A 14611-nucleotide genomic window follows, 5' to 3' on the forward strand; every position below is an offset into this window, starting at 1 on the left:
CATTTATGTATAGGTTGAACAGGAACGGGGCTAAAATGCACCCTTGCCTGACACCCCGGTACACTCCAAAATCTCTTGTCACTTTTAGATCTTGTGTGTACCGGAGATTTGCTCTCGTGTCAGAGTGCATATCTGCTAACAAATTAATTAAATTCTGCTCTACACCCATTTTCGCCATGGCTTCCCAGAGCCTTCCTCGGCTTACACAGTCGAAAGCCGACGATAGGTCCATGAACGCCATGTGAATTGTACCTTGACGGGCCATGGTGTATTTCCCTATAATCAGGTACAAATTCAAACACTGGGTGATTGTGGAGTGACCGGGCCTGAAGCCATATTGAATTGGGGATATTACTTTGTTTTTGTCTGCCCATTCAACTAGCCTGTTTAAAATTACTCCCCCCACTACTTTGACCACAGAATTGATTAAAGATATTGGTCTATAGCAGAGGGGGCTAGTACGGTCTCCTTTCTTATACACGGGTACGATGGTAGACACCCCCCACGACTTTGGGCAACCAGAAACCACAGCTGCATTAAGTACAGCAGTGAGAACAGGTGCCCATAGTGATATGCAAGATTTAAAAAGGTCCGGAGGGAGGCCATCCGGCCCTGGGGCCTTATTGCTTGTTAGCCCTTCAATTCCTTTTTCAACCTCACTTATTGAAAAGAGCAATAAATTCTCCTTGGAAGTAACCAAACAATATTCTGCTTGAGACTCATTACTTTTAAAAATTGAGCTAAAATGATTAACCCACTCTTCCTCTGGGATGTTTGTGCCAAGGATAGAATTATTTGAGTGATTAAACAGAGGTTTATTTATAATTTCCCAAAACTTGGCGCTATTTCTCAGAGTTTTGGGGTCTAAAAGGGTCTCCCATACACTTTTCTTTACCTCTTTCTTTCAAGTAGCAAGGGACTTTTTATACCTGACACGCAAGGCCTTGATGTGAGCCGAGTCTCTGGGTTTAGATTTCAAAGCCATCTTAAGATCTCGGCTGGCCTTAGCGCAGGAATTGTCGAACCATTTTGGGTTACTACTAGCGTTCCCTTTGACTGGCACCATTAACAGTGACCCTACTGTTGATGCAACACCCTCAAAAGCTGTCAAGATTTGTTGTGATGATGATACTGATGACATACATAAAGAGAGTTCGGAGCTACACAGATTATTAATAGAGGTATACAAATCTACACAATTCACCGTAGTCCATTTTAAGCGACGCTTTCCATTTATGCACTTTATAGATCCACGATCTACACGTGGCTTTCGCTGTTCAAAGATTCCCCCACCCATTTTAATGCAAATGGGGTTATGATCACTATAAATGTTCAGTTGGATGGAGAAGTCCAGGACAGTGTTGGCAAAGTCGGCAGACAATAGAATGTGATCTATGTAGGATCCATTTGTATGGCCCTTGTACGTAGGAACGGGGAAAAGAGTTTGTCCCGCCACCGTAGTCATGGCTGTGATTAAGTTATTTTCATTCATTAGCGTGTTTAGTTGTATTCCACGCCGCAAGTGATCAAAGTGGAAGCCTTTTAAGCATGGGCGGATTTTGCAAATTGGCAATCCGCGAACTTGCGTATTTACGGATTCGCAATCCGCAAAATCCGCAAACTCTCGTGAATTTGCGGATTTTTTTTTTTGTGTTCGCAAGGGTTTCTGCCAGTTCGCGAGGGTTGTGTACCAGTTCGCAATTGCGAACTTACTTGTCGGCTCGCAACGGCCGCGACTATGTTGTTTCTACGTCTGGTTCATCATTACAGGTTCACAGCACCCTCTGTTTCACCACTGCCACCCTCTGGTACACCCATGCCACCCTCTGGTACATCACTGCCACCCTCTGGTTGGTTTATCACTGTAGATTATGGGGGTGAAAAAAAGCAAGCACACCTGCCCTGCTTCAACTGACATGAATTAATTTGGGGTTGATTAATGTGTCACTGAATTTAAACTTCCAGTCTGGCTGGCACCTGCTTCCTTATCTGTAATTTGCTTTCTGTTGCAGTGCAATTTTTTTTCACAGGACCTTTGTGGCCTACTTGTAGCTATTCTCTGAGCCTGCTGTGAGGGTCAGAGCAGGGTCATAGAATAGTTGCAAGTAGGCAACTGAACTCTGAAGGGGCCCCTCAGGAAGCACTACAGGGAATGGTTACTAATGATAAGATTGAACTTTTGCACCTGCTGAGTGCTTTCAGTTTTGTCTGTAATTGCTTTCTGTTGCAGTGTAATTTTTTTAACAGGACCTTTGTTGTATACTTGTAGCTATTCTCTGAGCCTGCTGTGAGGGTCAGAGCAGGGTCATAGAATAGTTGCAAGTAGGCAAATGAACTCTGATGGGGCCTCTCAGGAAGCACTACAGGGAAAGGTTACTAATGATAAGGTTGAACTTTTGCACCTGCTGAGTGCTTTCAGTTTTGCAAAAATCCAAATATCCAGCAGCATCCACAAAAAGTAACCCTTCCAGATCAAGATCCAAATCAAAGTGACCAGCACACGAAGAAAGCACTGGGAGGAGTCTGCTGGACAGGAACAGGAAGTTGGAGACTGTGGGGCACTTCCTTCCTCCCACCCCACCCCCAAAATGGACTCCTTGCAAAGAAAAAGTGCAGGCAAATGTGAACCTGAGGAGTTATTCTGATAAAAATCATAGTTTTCAAGGTTTATGCTGCCTGCTGGTGGATTTCTTGTGCGAAATTGCAAATTTTGCAATCTCGCAATTGCGAGATTGTCGCTGCCCACCGCATCTACGTGTTCGCAAGTGTTTACTCCCGCGAAATTGTATAGTATTCTAGTTGGCAAGTGCGACCAAGCAAAAAATCCGCTTCGCACGGATTTTACGAATTTTCGGCAAGTTCGCGGATTGCGAATTTGCCGAAAATCCGCAAAATCCGCGAGCGGAACGGATTTTACGCCCATGCTTAAAGCCTTTCACGCTGTTACATCCCAGTTGGTCAATAGCAGTCTCTCCTGGGTTTCCACACGGATGAGTATTAAAATCACCTGCGATCAGCATTTGGCGCGGCAGGTTCCCCGCATTGTCTCTCAAAAGATCACCCAGGGGCAATATATTACAGTCTCCATTCTGATTCACTGCATTATAAAAGTTAATCAGGGCAAAAGTAGTTTTACCCCTCTTTAGCTCTAAAACCTGGATGTTTCTATTTCCAGAATGGCGCAAAACTTTATGACATGTAAGAGCCAAATTAACATAAATTGCCAGGCCCCCCTTTGCTCTTCCACTATTTGATGGTTCAGCTGGAATAAAGAAACTTTGGTACCCCTCAATATGAACATTTGTTTCCACCAAACATGTTTCTTGAAGGCATATCACTGCATATTGTTTGACAAAGGACAGCCAAGTTGTGTCACAAACTTTATCAACCAGCCCTGCGGTATTCCAGGATACTAAGCTTGCGCTACAGAGAGTTAGTGGGCACAGAATATTAGTATCAGTGTCTATGTTAACCTTTTCAAATGGGGTAGCATACAATAGCTCTGTACATCCATATGGATCACTGAAATAATATCGACTACCAAAATATCGACTACCCAAAATATCGAGGAAAAAATATCTACAACCAAAATATCGAGTTTGTATGTACAAACAGGTAAGTACAAAAATATCGAGTACAAAATATCGTTAACAAAAATATAGTTGTAAAAAATATCGACTTTAATAAAAACAATGTTTAATTACATTAATATAAAAAATTAATTACTAAAATATAATTAACAATACTTAAAATAACTTTTAATAATTAAATAATTAATGAAAGTAAAAAAATAATATTTTTGTAATCATATTTCTTAAAACATATATATATATAGTAACAACATTTAATTAAATAATAGCCAATATTATTAACGTACAAATACAAAAGAGTAAAAGTTACTATTCCCACTGCAAAGAGTGCAACAGTGGATATATGACGTTACAACGCAACTTTTACAACGCACTACCATTACAACGTAAGTATTGGTAAGTATATAATAATTTTTTTTAATTTAAATTATTTAAAATTATTTAAATATAATTTAATTTCATTTCATTTCATTAAATTAAATTAATGTAAATTTAATTTTACTTTATTTTTACACTGTACCCCTGTACCCCTGTACCCCAAAACTGACCCTGAACCCTAAAAAAACCCTTTACCCAAAAACCCAAAACTGACCCTGAACCCTAAAAATACCCCTTTACCCAAAAACTAAAAACTGACCCTGAACCCTAAAAATACCCCTTTACCCAAAAACTAAAAACTGACCCTGAACCCTAAAAATACCCCTTTACCCAAAAACTAAAAACTGACCCTGAACCCTAAAAATACCCCTTTACCCAAAAACTAAAAACTGACCCTGAACCCTAAAAACACCCCTTTACCCAAAAACTAAAAACTGAACCTGAACCCTAAAAATACCCCTTTACCTAAAAACTAAAAACTGACCCTGAACCCTAAAAATACCCCTTTACCCAAAAACTAAAAACTGACCTTGAACCCTAAAAATACCCCTTTACCCAAAAACTAAAAACTGACCCTGAACCCTAAAAAAATACCCCTTTACCCAAAAACTAAAAACTGACCCTGAACCCTAAAAATACCCCTTTACCCAAAAACTAAAAACTGACCCTGAACCCTAAAAATACCCCTTTAATTTAACATAATTAGCAATTAATCAATTAAATTAAATTAATTACCAATTACATTTTAATTAATTAACAAATATTATTTAATTACCAATTAATTAAATATTACTACCAATGAATACATTTACATATTTAATAAATAATAATTAAATTACTTCCCACCCTATTCCCCTATAAACCCACAACCCGCTACAGGAAATACATTATTTTAATTTACATAATTAGCAATTAATAAATTAAATTAAATTAATTACCAATTAAATTTTAAATAATTAACATATATTATTTAATTACCAATTAATTAATTATTACTACCAATTAATAAATTTACATATTTAATTAATTATAATTAAATTACTTCCCACCCTATTCCCCTATAAACCCACAACCCGCTACAGAATAAAATTACACAATAATTTAAAAAAAATCATTAGTTTAAATAATTATAACATAAAAAGACACTTTTTACACATATTATAACATAAAAACACTATAAATAATTACATATTATATAAAAAACGATATTTTTTACTTTCTATATTATTTACAGTCGATATTACTTCACTTACCTTAAAAACGATATTTTGGCTGTCGATATTCTGTCCTGTCGATATTTTCTCCAAACGATATTTAAAACTCGATATTCTGTCCAAACGATATTTTGGAGTCGATATTATGTCTGTGCACCCATCCATATACCTGCTCTTCCATGGTATAATGTGTCTGATCTATTTGTATGGGAGCGGGGTTATACGTGTTTGATAAGGTAGTGGGTCGATTTGTCCAGGTTAAGGGTGCCGCCACCTCAGTTATGGGTCCCATTTCTTGAGCTGTGGGAGTGTTTAATTCGCAGTTTTCAGCGGGAATAGATCCATACAACACGTTTATATTATCCTCATTTCCTAAGCCTATATGATCGGTGTGATCAAGCAAAGATAGTGCTCTAGGTCGTCAATCTACCCTTTCCAGTCCTCCCTGTCCATAAAGGGCATCAAACCTATTTGAGATAGGGATACTGTACTGGTTATTTAAATGGGTTGGATAATGATACTTGTGTTGATATAAATGATTTGGGCCTTCACGCCTCTCTAAACTATTCCCCCAATCGTTTACGGGAGCACCTATACCCCATCCATTTGTAGTTACGTTCCACTCTGGCCGTGTAAAATTAGGGAATGTCTTGGGATAAGTCATGCTTCGCTGTTTCCCACCAAAAAATTCTAAGGTAATTGGGACAATGGTACCGCTCCTACGTTGGGGGTGGGTATGTTTGACAGGACATTAGGGAGTACACCCGAGTTGGAGAGTTTAGTACTATACAGTCTCCTTTACACTTTTTTGGCTATGCCCTATCCAGGGTACCCTTCTGGCCGACTTGACCTCTCCTGCTAACTGTTGTTTCCCCCAGGGAGCCATCTGCATATTACTGGACAGCCAATGCAGGGCCTTGCTTGTCAGAGATGTTGGAGATTCTGATTGGCCAGGAGTCAGAGGGGGTACATTTGCTAATACCAGCACTAAGGGTGAAGCTTCTTCTATAAATTGTAATGATTCTTTTTCTATACGTAGTGTAGTCGTTACAGGTGGTCTTAGTATAGGATCATTTCTTGTCTCTGGCTGGTTTTGTTCTATTGTTGGTGTATGTTCAGGAGGGATAATCAGTACCACATTTTCACCTCCCTCTGTCCCATTCACAGTATGCTCTTTGTTTGTATTGGCTAAATTAGTGACCAAGGTTATTGTATTTGCCACCTCCTCCGCTATCTTTTTCTGTGCCCCACCCATTTTCTTGACTTCGGTGGTAAGTTTATCGAATTTGGCCACCAACGGTTTAATGATGGCCTTGAGCTTACAGTCAATCATGTCCGCTATCCTATTAAATAACTCATCGTTCATGATTTGTTTGTCGCTATCTTCCCCATGCCCCCTATTTTTATCCCTTGTTTTCACTGGTGATACAGCCCTTTTTCTCCCTGGGCGTGACCCTCCTCGATTTGACTGAGCTTTTCTGCATGTTCTGACCGCCCGAGTGGCGGGCACAAAAATGGGAGGTTCCTCTACCATTGTGTCTACCTGTGAATCCACCTGTATAGAGGAATCCTCAGCTGTAACATTAACCTGTAGCTCGGGGTCATTTTCTAGATCAATTTCTGGGTCAATCTCTAGAAGTACACTGTGATTATAGATCTCACTATCATGTAGCTCAGTGTCTGGAACTTCATTTCCTACGACCTGGGATGGTATATCAACGCATGGGGAATTTGGTGGTGGGCTCAGGGAGTGAAGAATGGGGGATTGGCTTAGTCCTAGTGACTGCCTTCTTTCACTATTCATTTTGGTTACTACATGCACCAAATAATTATCCATGGTGTTAGACACAGCGGCAGGAATCTTTTTTGGCATACTATATGATGTTAGTTGTAGCACAATTTCTTTCTCATACAATAGTGATGTACAATGTAGAATGGTGTAAACAGATGTAGTTCCTCGGTGTGGCAATAACCAAACACAGAGTGTCTTACTTTAGCGAGAGTTTCTAGAAGGCGTCACGGGCAGTATGTCGTGCCCAGTCCAGTCACGTTCTGTCTCGGACTGTCTAAGACTGTCCGCCCTTTGTCCGGGCTTCGTCCGGCGTCCCGCTCGCGTCCCGCTCTGCGATTGAGGGCGTAGCTAAATTGGAGGAGCAGGGGGCGGGAAGAGACTCCAGGTGCGCTGCGTTGGACTAGCGCTGTGAACCCTGGGTCTCGCAGTCCCGGCCCCTGTGTGCAAGCGGCAATTATTCCTTGGAGTCAATGCTGGGTCCGAGATGCAGAACAAACAAACAGCTTCCAGGAACGTAATCACAAAGGACAGTTACGAGCGGCTCGCGCGGAGCGGGGGCCGCGAGCTGTAAATACCCAAGATGCAGGGAGTAGCGGGGGGCGGGAAGAGACTACAGGTGCGCTGCGTTGGACTAGCGCTGTGAACCCTGGGTCTCGCAGTCCCGGCCCCTGTGTGCAAGCGGCAATTATTCCTTGGAGTCAATGCTGGGTCCGAGATGCAGAACAAACAAACAGCTTCCAGGAACGTAATCACAAAGGACAGCTACGAGCGGCTCCCGCGGAGCGGGGGCCGCGAGCTGTAAATACCCAAGATGCAGGGAGGAGCAGGGGGCGGGAAGAGACTCCAGGTGCGCTGCATTGGACTAGCGCTGTGAACCCTGGGTCTCGCAGTCCCGGCCCCTGTGTGCAAGCGGCAATTATTCCTTGGAGTCAATGCTGGGTCCGAGATGCAGAACAAACAAACAGCTTCCAGGAACGTAATCACGAAGGACAGCTACGAGCGGCTCCCGCGGAGCGGGGGCCGCGGGCTGTAAATACCCAAGATGCAGGGAGGAGCAGGGGGCGGGAAGAGACTCCAGGTGCGCTGCATTGACTAGCGCTGTGAACCCTGGGTCTCGCAGTCCCAGCCCCTGTGTGCAAGCGGCAATTATTCCTTGGAGTCAATGCTGGGTCCGAGATGCAGAACAAACAAACAGCTTCCAGGAATGTAATCACGAAGGACAGCTACGAGCGGCTCCCGCGGAGCGGGGGCCTCGAGCTGTAAATACCCAAGATGCAGGGAGGAGCAGGGGGCGGGAAGAGACTCCAGGTGCGCTGCGTTGGACTAGCGCTGTGAACCCTGGGTCTCGCAGTCCCGGCCCCTATGTGCAAGCGGCAATTATTCCTTGGAGTCAATGCTGGGTCCGAGATGCAGAACAAACAAACAGCTTCAAGGAACGTAATCACGAAGGACAGCTACGAGCGGCATGTATTAGTACATTTAAAACAAATGAATACATAATAATATAAATTAAAATTAATATTTTTAATAATAGTTTTACATTATATGTGTAAATAAGTATATGTTTATATATATTATTCGATTTTATTTAAACATGTTTAATTTACATTATATTACTGTTATATGTCAAATTGTTTAAGATTTAATATTTTTAACTATATATATTAAACAATGATATTTGTTGATATATTTTTTCAATATTAGTGTAAAACAATATATTTTTTTATATTTTTGTACTTACTTTATATGTATCGGAAAACAATATTTTTGTGATCAATAGTTTTGACATGATATTTCTGTGAAACAATATTTATGGTTTCAATATTATGTCAGTGAACCCTTCTTGTCAGCTAAAGAAAGTATACAAGGCAATATGAAGTTCAGAAAGGAAAGTAAAGATCTGGTTCTTCCCAAAATAAGGATAAAAAACCAACCTAGCATCTTAACTGCACATAACAAAACAACTTTTAAGTCAGAATAAAATACTCCACTCAAGAGTGATTCAGGAAAGACACAAAAACATGGCCAGTTCTGGGAAAAACCTTACTACCAAAATTGGGGCACCACAACAGCTCACTGTAATCAGTGCAGGCCTTGGACTAGCTGAAACGTCTCTGGGTGCCCCTAATAAAAATTCCTTCATAAACAGCTGCTAACCAGAGCAAACTGAAACATATCTCCTACTCCAAATTGGACCTGAAGAAACAATGATATCAGACAGAACCCACAGAAATAATAATACCAGGGGAATCTGCAACCCGAAAAGCCATAGGACACACATGTACCTCAGGCAACTACTATCAACACTAAAACAATCCACACATTAATGAGAGGGCATGCTTACAATGCACAAAAAGATCTGCCACAGACACTATGACTGGTCATGGAAAACATTATGAACTATGACTAGCATACAACCGACTGTCATCTTGGACATCCTTGTTATAGTCCATCCCTGCAGATTCCCATCGTGCCTCCTACAAAACTAGGTGTGAAATCCTTTGGATTCTGGTAGAACAGATGTGACAGTGATGGTCTGTAATGCAGATCATCAAAGCAGATCTCTGTCCTCTTTTTCTCAAGTCCCTGCCAAAACTATACAGAATGTTCACCTCTGTAGATTGATGGTTAGGCAGTATCCCACAATCACACTTAATGCACAACTGTCAAAGTTGGTATAAGAGACCCGCTCTAGTCACAAACACATGACACCAAAACACTCCCCACATAGGACACACTGTGAATGCAATATCCTCCCAAACAAGTTATTTAAAAAAAATGTGTGCAGTTTTATATAGCGTGAACCTGACCCGAAGGTACTGGAGCGCTGCACATGAGCACTAGTTACATCACACAAGGACACATTCATTTCTTGAAGGCAGGTGAAGATTAAGGTACTGATTATGAGTTTGGCGCTGTGGGAGCAGAGCTCCATACCAGCACCCCATTCCCACACTGCCAAACTCGTCCACACACTGCCCACCAGATTATGAGTTCATTTGGGGTCTGGTGAGCAGGGCTTTGGCGGTCCCACAGCATGCTTGTTAGAAAGTCAATGCAGTGAGAGCACCAAAGCACATTCCTGTGCGGAATGGAGTGTGAAGTCAATGCTGTACATGAACATTGGGTGCATGCAGACAGGGGGGACAGCATGAGCCCCCCTGTATGCATCCGCCGGCCCTGACTCACCAGGGGACCATGTAGGGACCCCTTAGTTTTCTCAGTGCCACACTTTTCATGGCAGGCTCTGAGCCATTCCTCACTGTTACACTTTTCATGGCGAGCTTACCACCATGAAAACTGTGACAGTGAGGAAACTAGTAATATGCTTGGCAGTGCCACAGCGGCAGCACCAGCATATTGCAGCCTCCAACTGCTATGCCACAGCCAAGGGATCATGGAACCCTGGTGGTTTCTGTGGTCCACTGGTGGTCCAACCGCCAAAGTCATAATACGGCAGGTGCACACCGCCACTGCTGCACAACCCTAGGTTTGGTGGTCCACGGACTGCCAAACTCGTAATTTGTCCCTGGGTGATTTGCATAGAATCACAGAATATTGTTCCCCTGTTGCAAAGTCAGCAGCTCTGATTGTTACGCCAAGCACTCTTATGCTGTGTAGAGCGTTACCTGTGCCGTAGTGCACTTGGCATCTTACAATAGGAATGTGGGATAAACACAAATGCAAATACAGTTATGTGTCAAGGCTATCTCTATCCTGCTCCGTAATGCTCTACTGACAAAATCCCCAAGACAGCAAAACAAGACTTTGAAAATAGACTCATACCAGGACCATAACAGTGGTAGAAAAATCATGTAGCTTTAAGGGCATGACGATCTCTGACTGCCATCATTCTGTAGACTGCCGGTAGTTCACAAGATTTATATGTGGTACACAATGAATCATTGTTTTTCAATCATACTCATTTTGCATATCCATTCATTGATAATATGAAAACATATAAGTGAAAGTTAGAGCATGTAATCAAAGGCAGAATCACTAGCTTTCACTGTTATAGGACCTGATTCACAGAAGTAATCTGAGACAAAATCCTAAATTTACTACTTTTGGTATTCACAGAAGGCATTTAGTAGTAGTAAAGTTAGGATTTTGTCTTAAGTCTGTCTTAAGACTGTCCTAAGTTTATCTTAAGTTTGTCTTAAGTCTGTCTTAAGTCTGTCTTCAAACTTAAGCCAAAATTATAACTTTACTACTACCAAATGCCTTCTGTGAATACCAAAAGTAGTAAGTTTAGGATTTTGTCTCCGATTAGTTCTGTGAATCGTCCCCATATTGACTAGGACACTAATGAAGAAGTAATAGAAAGTCACATACAGGTAACTCCAAATAACTGCATAGGGATGTCATGGCTCAGTGGGCATCTTACAACTGAGTCACAGCATTTTTGTCACAGGAGTAAGCATTCTGGAAAAAAATGATTTCAGGGCCCAATTACGAAGTTGGGAGATTTACCCACCAGACAGGCCATTGGTTCAACCGTCGCATTACAACGGAGGCAGTTGGACCACAGAGGTGGGGGGGGAAAGCCTTGACCTCCGACAGGATCTACGATCCCGTCAGGGCGGTGTCAGAATTGTATACCTTGCATAGCGGCAGTGCCTGCGGAGGAACCACTTTAGGGATTACGATGTCCCTTTCTGACAGCCTTTTCATAGCAGCCTGACTGCAATGATAAGGCTGTCGGAAATGGACTTTAGGGGCCCCAAACACATCCAGGCACCACGTGGTGCATGGATTTGCAGAAAATGCCCTTTAGCACTGTGGCTTGTGCTGCAGCCCTTTTCCTGGACCGCAGCGCAAGTCGCAGTATTAAAGTGCCCTTTCTGACCACATGCACGGCAATCCCATTGCAATTGGGTGGTTGTACTGCTGCCTGCTTGTCTGGCGGTCCGACTGCCCACTATCGTAATCAGGGCCACAGTGTTTGTCTATTAGTACATTCATAGTATTAGATACTCTATTTGGTGGCCATCACTAATAAAAGAATTAAACATTTGCATCAAAGTGAGAAAAAAGGTTATTCAAACAAGTTAATAAGAATCTCTCAGTTGGACCTGTAGTCTTTTTTTTTTTAGCTTTTTATCACACTAGTCTCCTCTGGCTGTGCTTTCTATCTCACCCTTCCTTCCTTGAGTTCATTTACACGGCCTCTGTTTCCCCACTAATTCTCTCTCCCATTCATATTTTGAAGTCATGACATTTTACAATATCTGTACTAACTATATTATAAAGGCACCCAAGTAATTTCCTCCCAATTCCAAGGCATAGATTAATATAAGATCCTAGCATCGTGCACCCATTTTCTTTTGCCACACTTTGGGACCGATTAGGATCGTAGACGGACCTGCGTCCGTCCGCGACCCCGGAGGTGGAGGGAACGTACGCAGGGGCTGCGGCGTTCCCTCCAGTGCAATTAGGAGGCGACCGCGGCGGAAAAGCGGCGGACGGTCTTCCTGACCCCCCAGCCATCCTAATCCGGCGTGGGGTCTTGGAAGGCTCCGCAGCGGTTTTCCCGCATCCTTCGGGCCGGCGGTGGCTTCCGCCGGCCCGGAGGATGCGGGGAAACCGCAATCATAATAGGCCCCATAGTTTCTACTGACCCGCTGTCTTTACATTCGCCTTTGAGTCTTGAGTCGAGTTGGCCAGGGTCTTTGAAGGCTTTGAAAGCTCCAAACTGAATGCATCTGAACTAGGGTTCGACTTACCAAGCACCTCCTGGAAAGCACCAGACGTACTGTTTGCTCGCTTGGAAATACTGATATGACAAATGTAAAGTGTATTGTTGAGGTGGCAGAAACCAATTTGGGGCCTAGAGTCAAGTGAAAGGTTCCATGGAGAATACATATGTGAACAAGAGCTTAGCCCCTAATGAAGTGTTGACACTGAAAGCTGGAGCACATAACCACATGTCAAGCACTAGTGTGTTCTAAAAATGTGCTTTTTCGCTACAGGATCATGGGAAATCGACCACAAGGACATCACCTTCTTGAAGGTGCTGGGAAATGGTCAGTTTGGAGTTGTGCAGCATGGGAAATGGAGAGGCCAATATGACGTGGCTATCAAGATGATAAGAGAGGGGTCGATGTCAGAGGATGAGTTCATCGATGAAGCAAAAGTCATGATGTAAGTAAAGGGCCAAAGCATAGAGTACCACCGTTGTGTCGAATTACATAGAATTGGCTTAAATGGAGACAGAGGATTTTCAATCCAAAACAAAAGGCTCTGCACATTATCCTAACTATGCCTAAGTAGAACAAAAACCTGACTGTAGCTGCCAGCGAGGGGCAATGCCCTTCTAAAATGCTACACTGCAAACCCTACCACAGTTAAAAAATAAGCACTGGCAAAGCGAATGGGTCTGGCTTAAGCTGTTGACCTTTTGGCTTTGCGAATAAGTATTTCATTTGTTTTATGTATGAAGGCATGCATTGTATGAAACCAATCATTTTCTGGAAACCAAAATATATATCTAAATGTATTTCTTGTAAAAGCACATATTGAACCAGCAAGCCCTGGCATCCAAAACGACTAATTACTTTGGGGATATACATATTGTGCAAGAGGAGAAAACTTTCACTCACAGTCAGTTCAGCCAATGCATGAAGTGGGCTGGCCCTGTTTCCCATGCTCTATGCTGTGGTGGGTGAAAGCAAAATGTGAATGAAAATGTAAAGACCTATAGATGAGAAGGGCTGGCTAAAAGCCCAGTACTGAAGTGTTTATAGAACACATATTTTATCACAAACAAAAAGTCTTGGCTGACGTCAGAGTTAATGGTACATCGACAGCCTTCCATTTTTCAGTTTTTCACCTCATCGTCATTTGCCCCATCTACATGTCAGACACAATACTTTTAACAGTGGACTGTTGTGCAGAATTTAACTATACCCACCCAGTAGGCCTTAAGCATTGACCTAAGTCAGCTGCCACCAACGAGACAAGATGATTTAAATAACAAACTCACTGAGAGATGCACAGAAACAAATGTGTAAATTTGCACTCACACATACACCCTTAGGCACAACTGGGGTTCACTAAATGGAACTATGTGTTATTAGAGAATATAGTAGTGATATTGAAGCAGTAATACTGGTCGCCAGGCACTAGGATAACAAGGTGACAGAGCCGAAAGGACCACTATTCTTTTATTTATGTATATGTATATATCCACCTACACGTGGGAACTACCCAGAGTTCTCTCCTTCTATTTTGCATAATTTACACTGCACTATGCCTGAAAGGGTTTGTTTGATATACATATATAAATCACAAAAAAGACTTGCCCCAATGATGAAGCCCAAACGGGTGGATATCTCTGTATTTATTTAAAGAAGACTGCAGCAAAACAGGTACACAGCCAGCGGCCAAAGTCTATTCGCCGAAGCATTCTGGGCGCCTGCCCTTCGTCTCAAGCTAACTTCAACAGCAATGGAAAACAACAGTCAATGAGCCCATCCTTGATTTAGTACCTGCCCCAGTGGGCGTGGCTGCTCCCGCAGGCTCATGGTACTCATAGTGTTGGCTCAATGTAACTCTTGAGAGTTAGTATTACTCCTGTGAGTTGTCGTGCCCGCTTGTACATATAGTTCATAAAATCACCCCAGTAGGTTGCTGCT

The 14611-nt window shown here is 42.4% G+C and overlaps 1 protein-coding gene across 1 annotated transcript in view; it reads left to right on the forward strand.

Annotated features, from left to right (window-relative positions):
- Positions 1-14611, forward strand: part of BTK (Bruton tyrosine kinase) — a 531602-nt gene that overhangs the window by 404670 nt on the left and 112321 nt on the right. Inside the window, exon 14 of the mRNA XM_078685905.1 lies at positions 12947-13118. Within this exon, the coding sequence (XP_078542031.1) occupies positions 12947-13118 (172 nt within the window). The remainder of the gene's footprint in view (positions 1-12946; positions 13119-14611) is intronic.

Source organism: Lissotriton helveticus, chromosome 4_1 (assembly GCF_964261635.1).
Source record: "Lissotriton helveticus chromosome 4_1, aLisHel1.1, whole genome shotgun sequence".
Taxonomy (NCBI): Eukaryota; Metazoa; Chordata; class Amphibia; order Caudata; family Salamandridae; genus Lissotriton; species Lissotriton helveticus.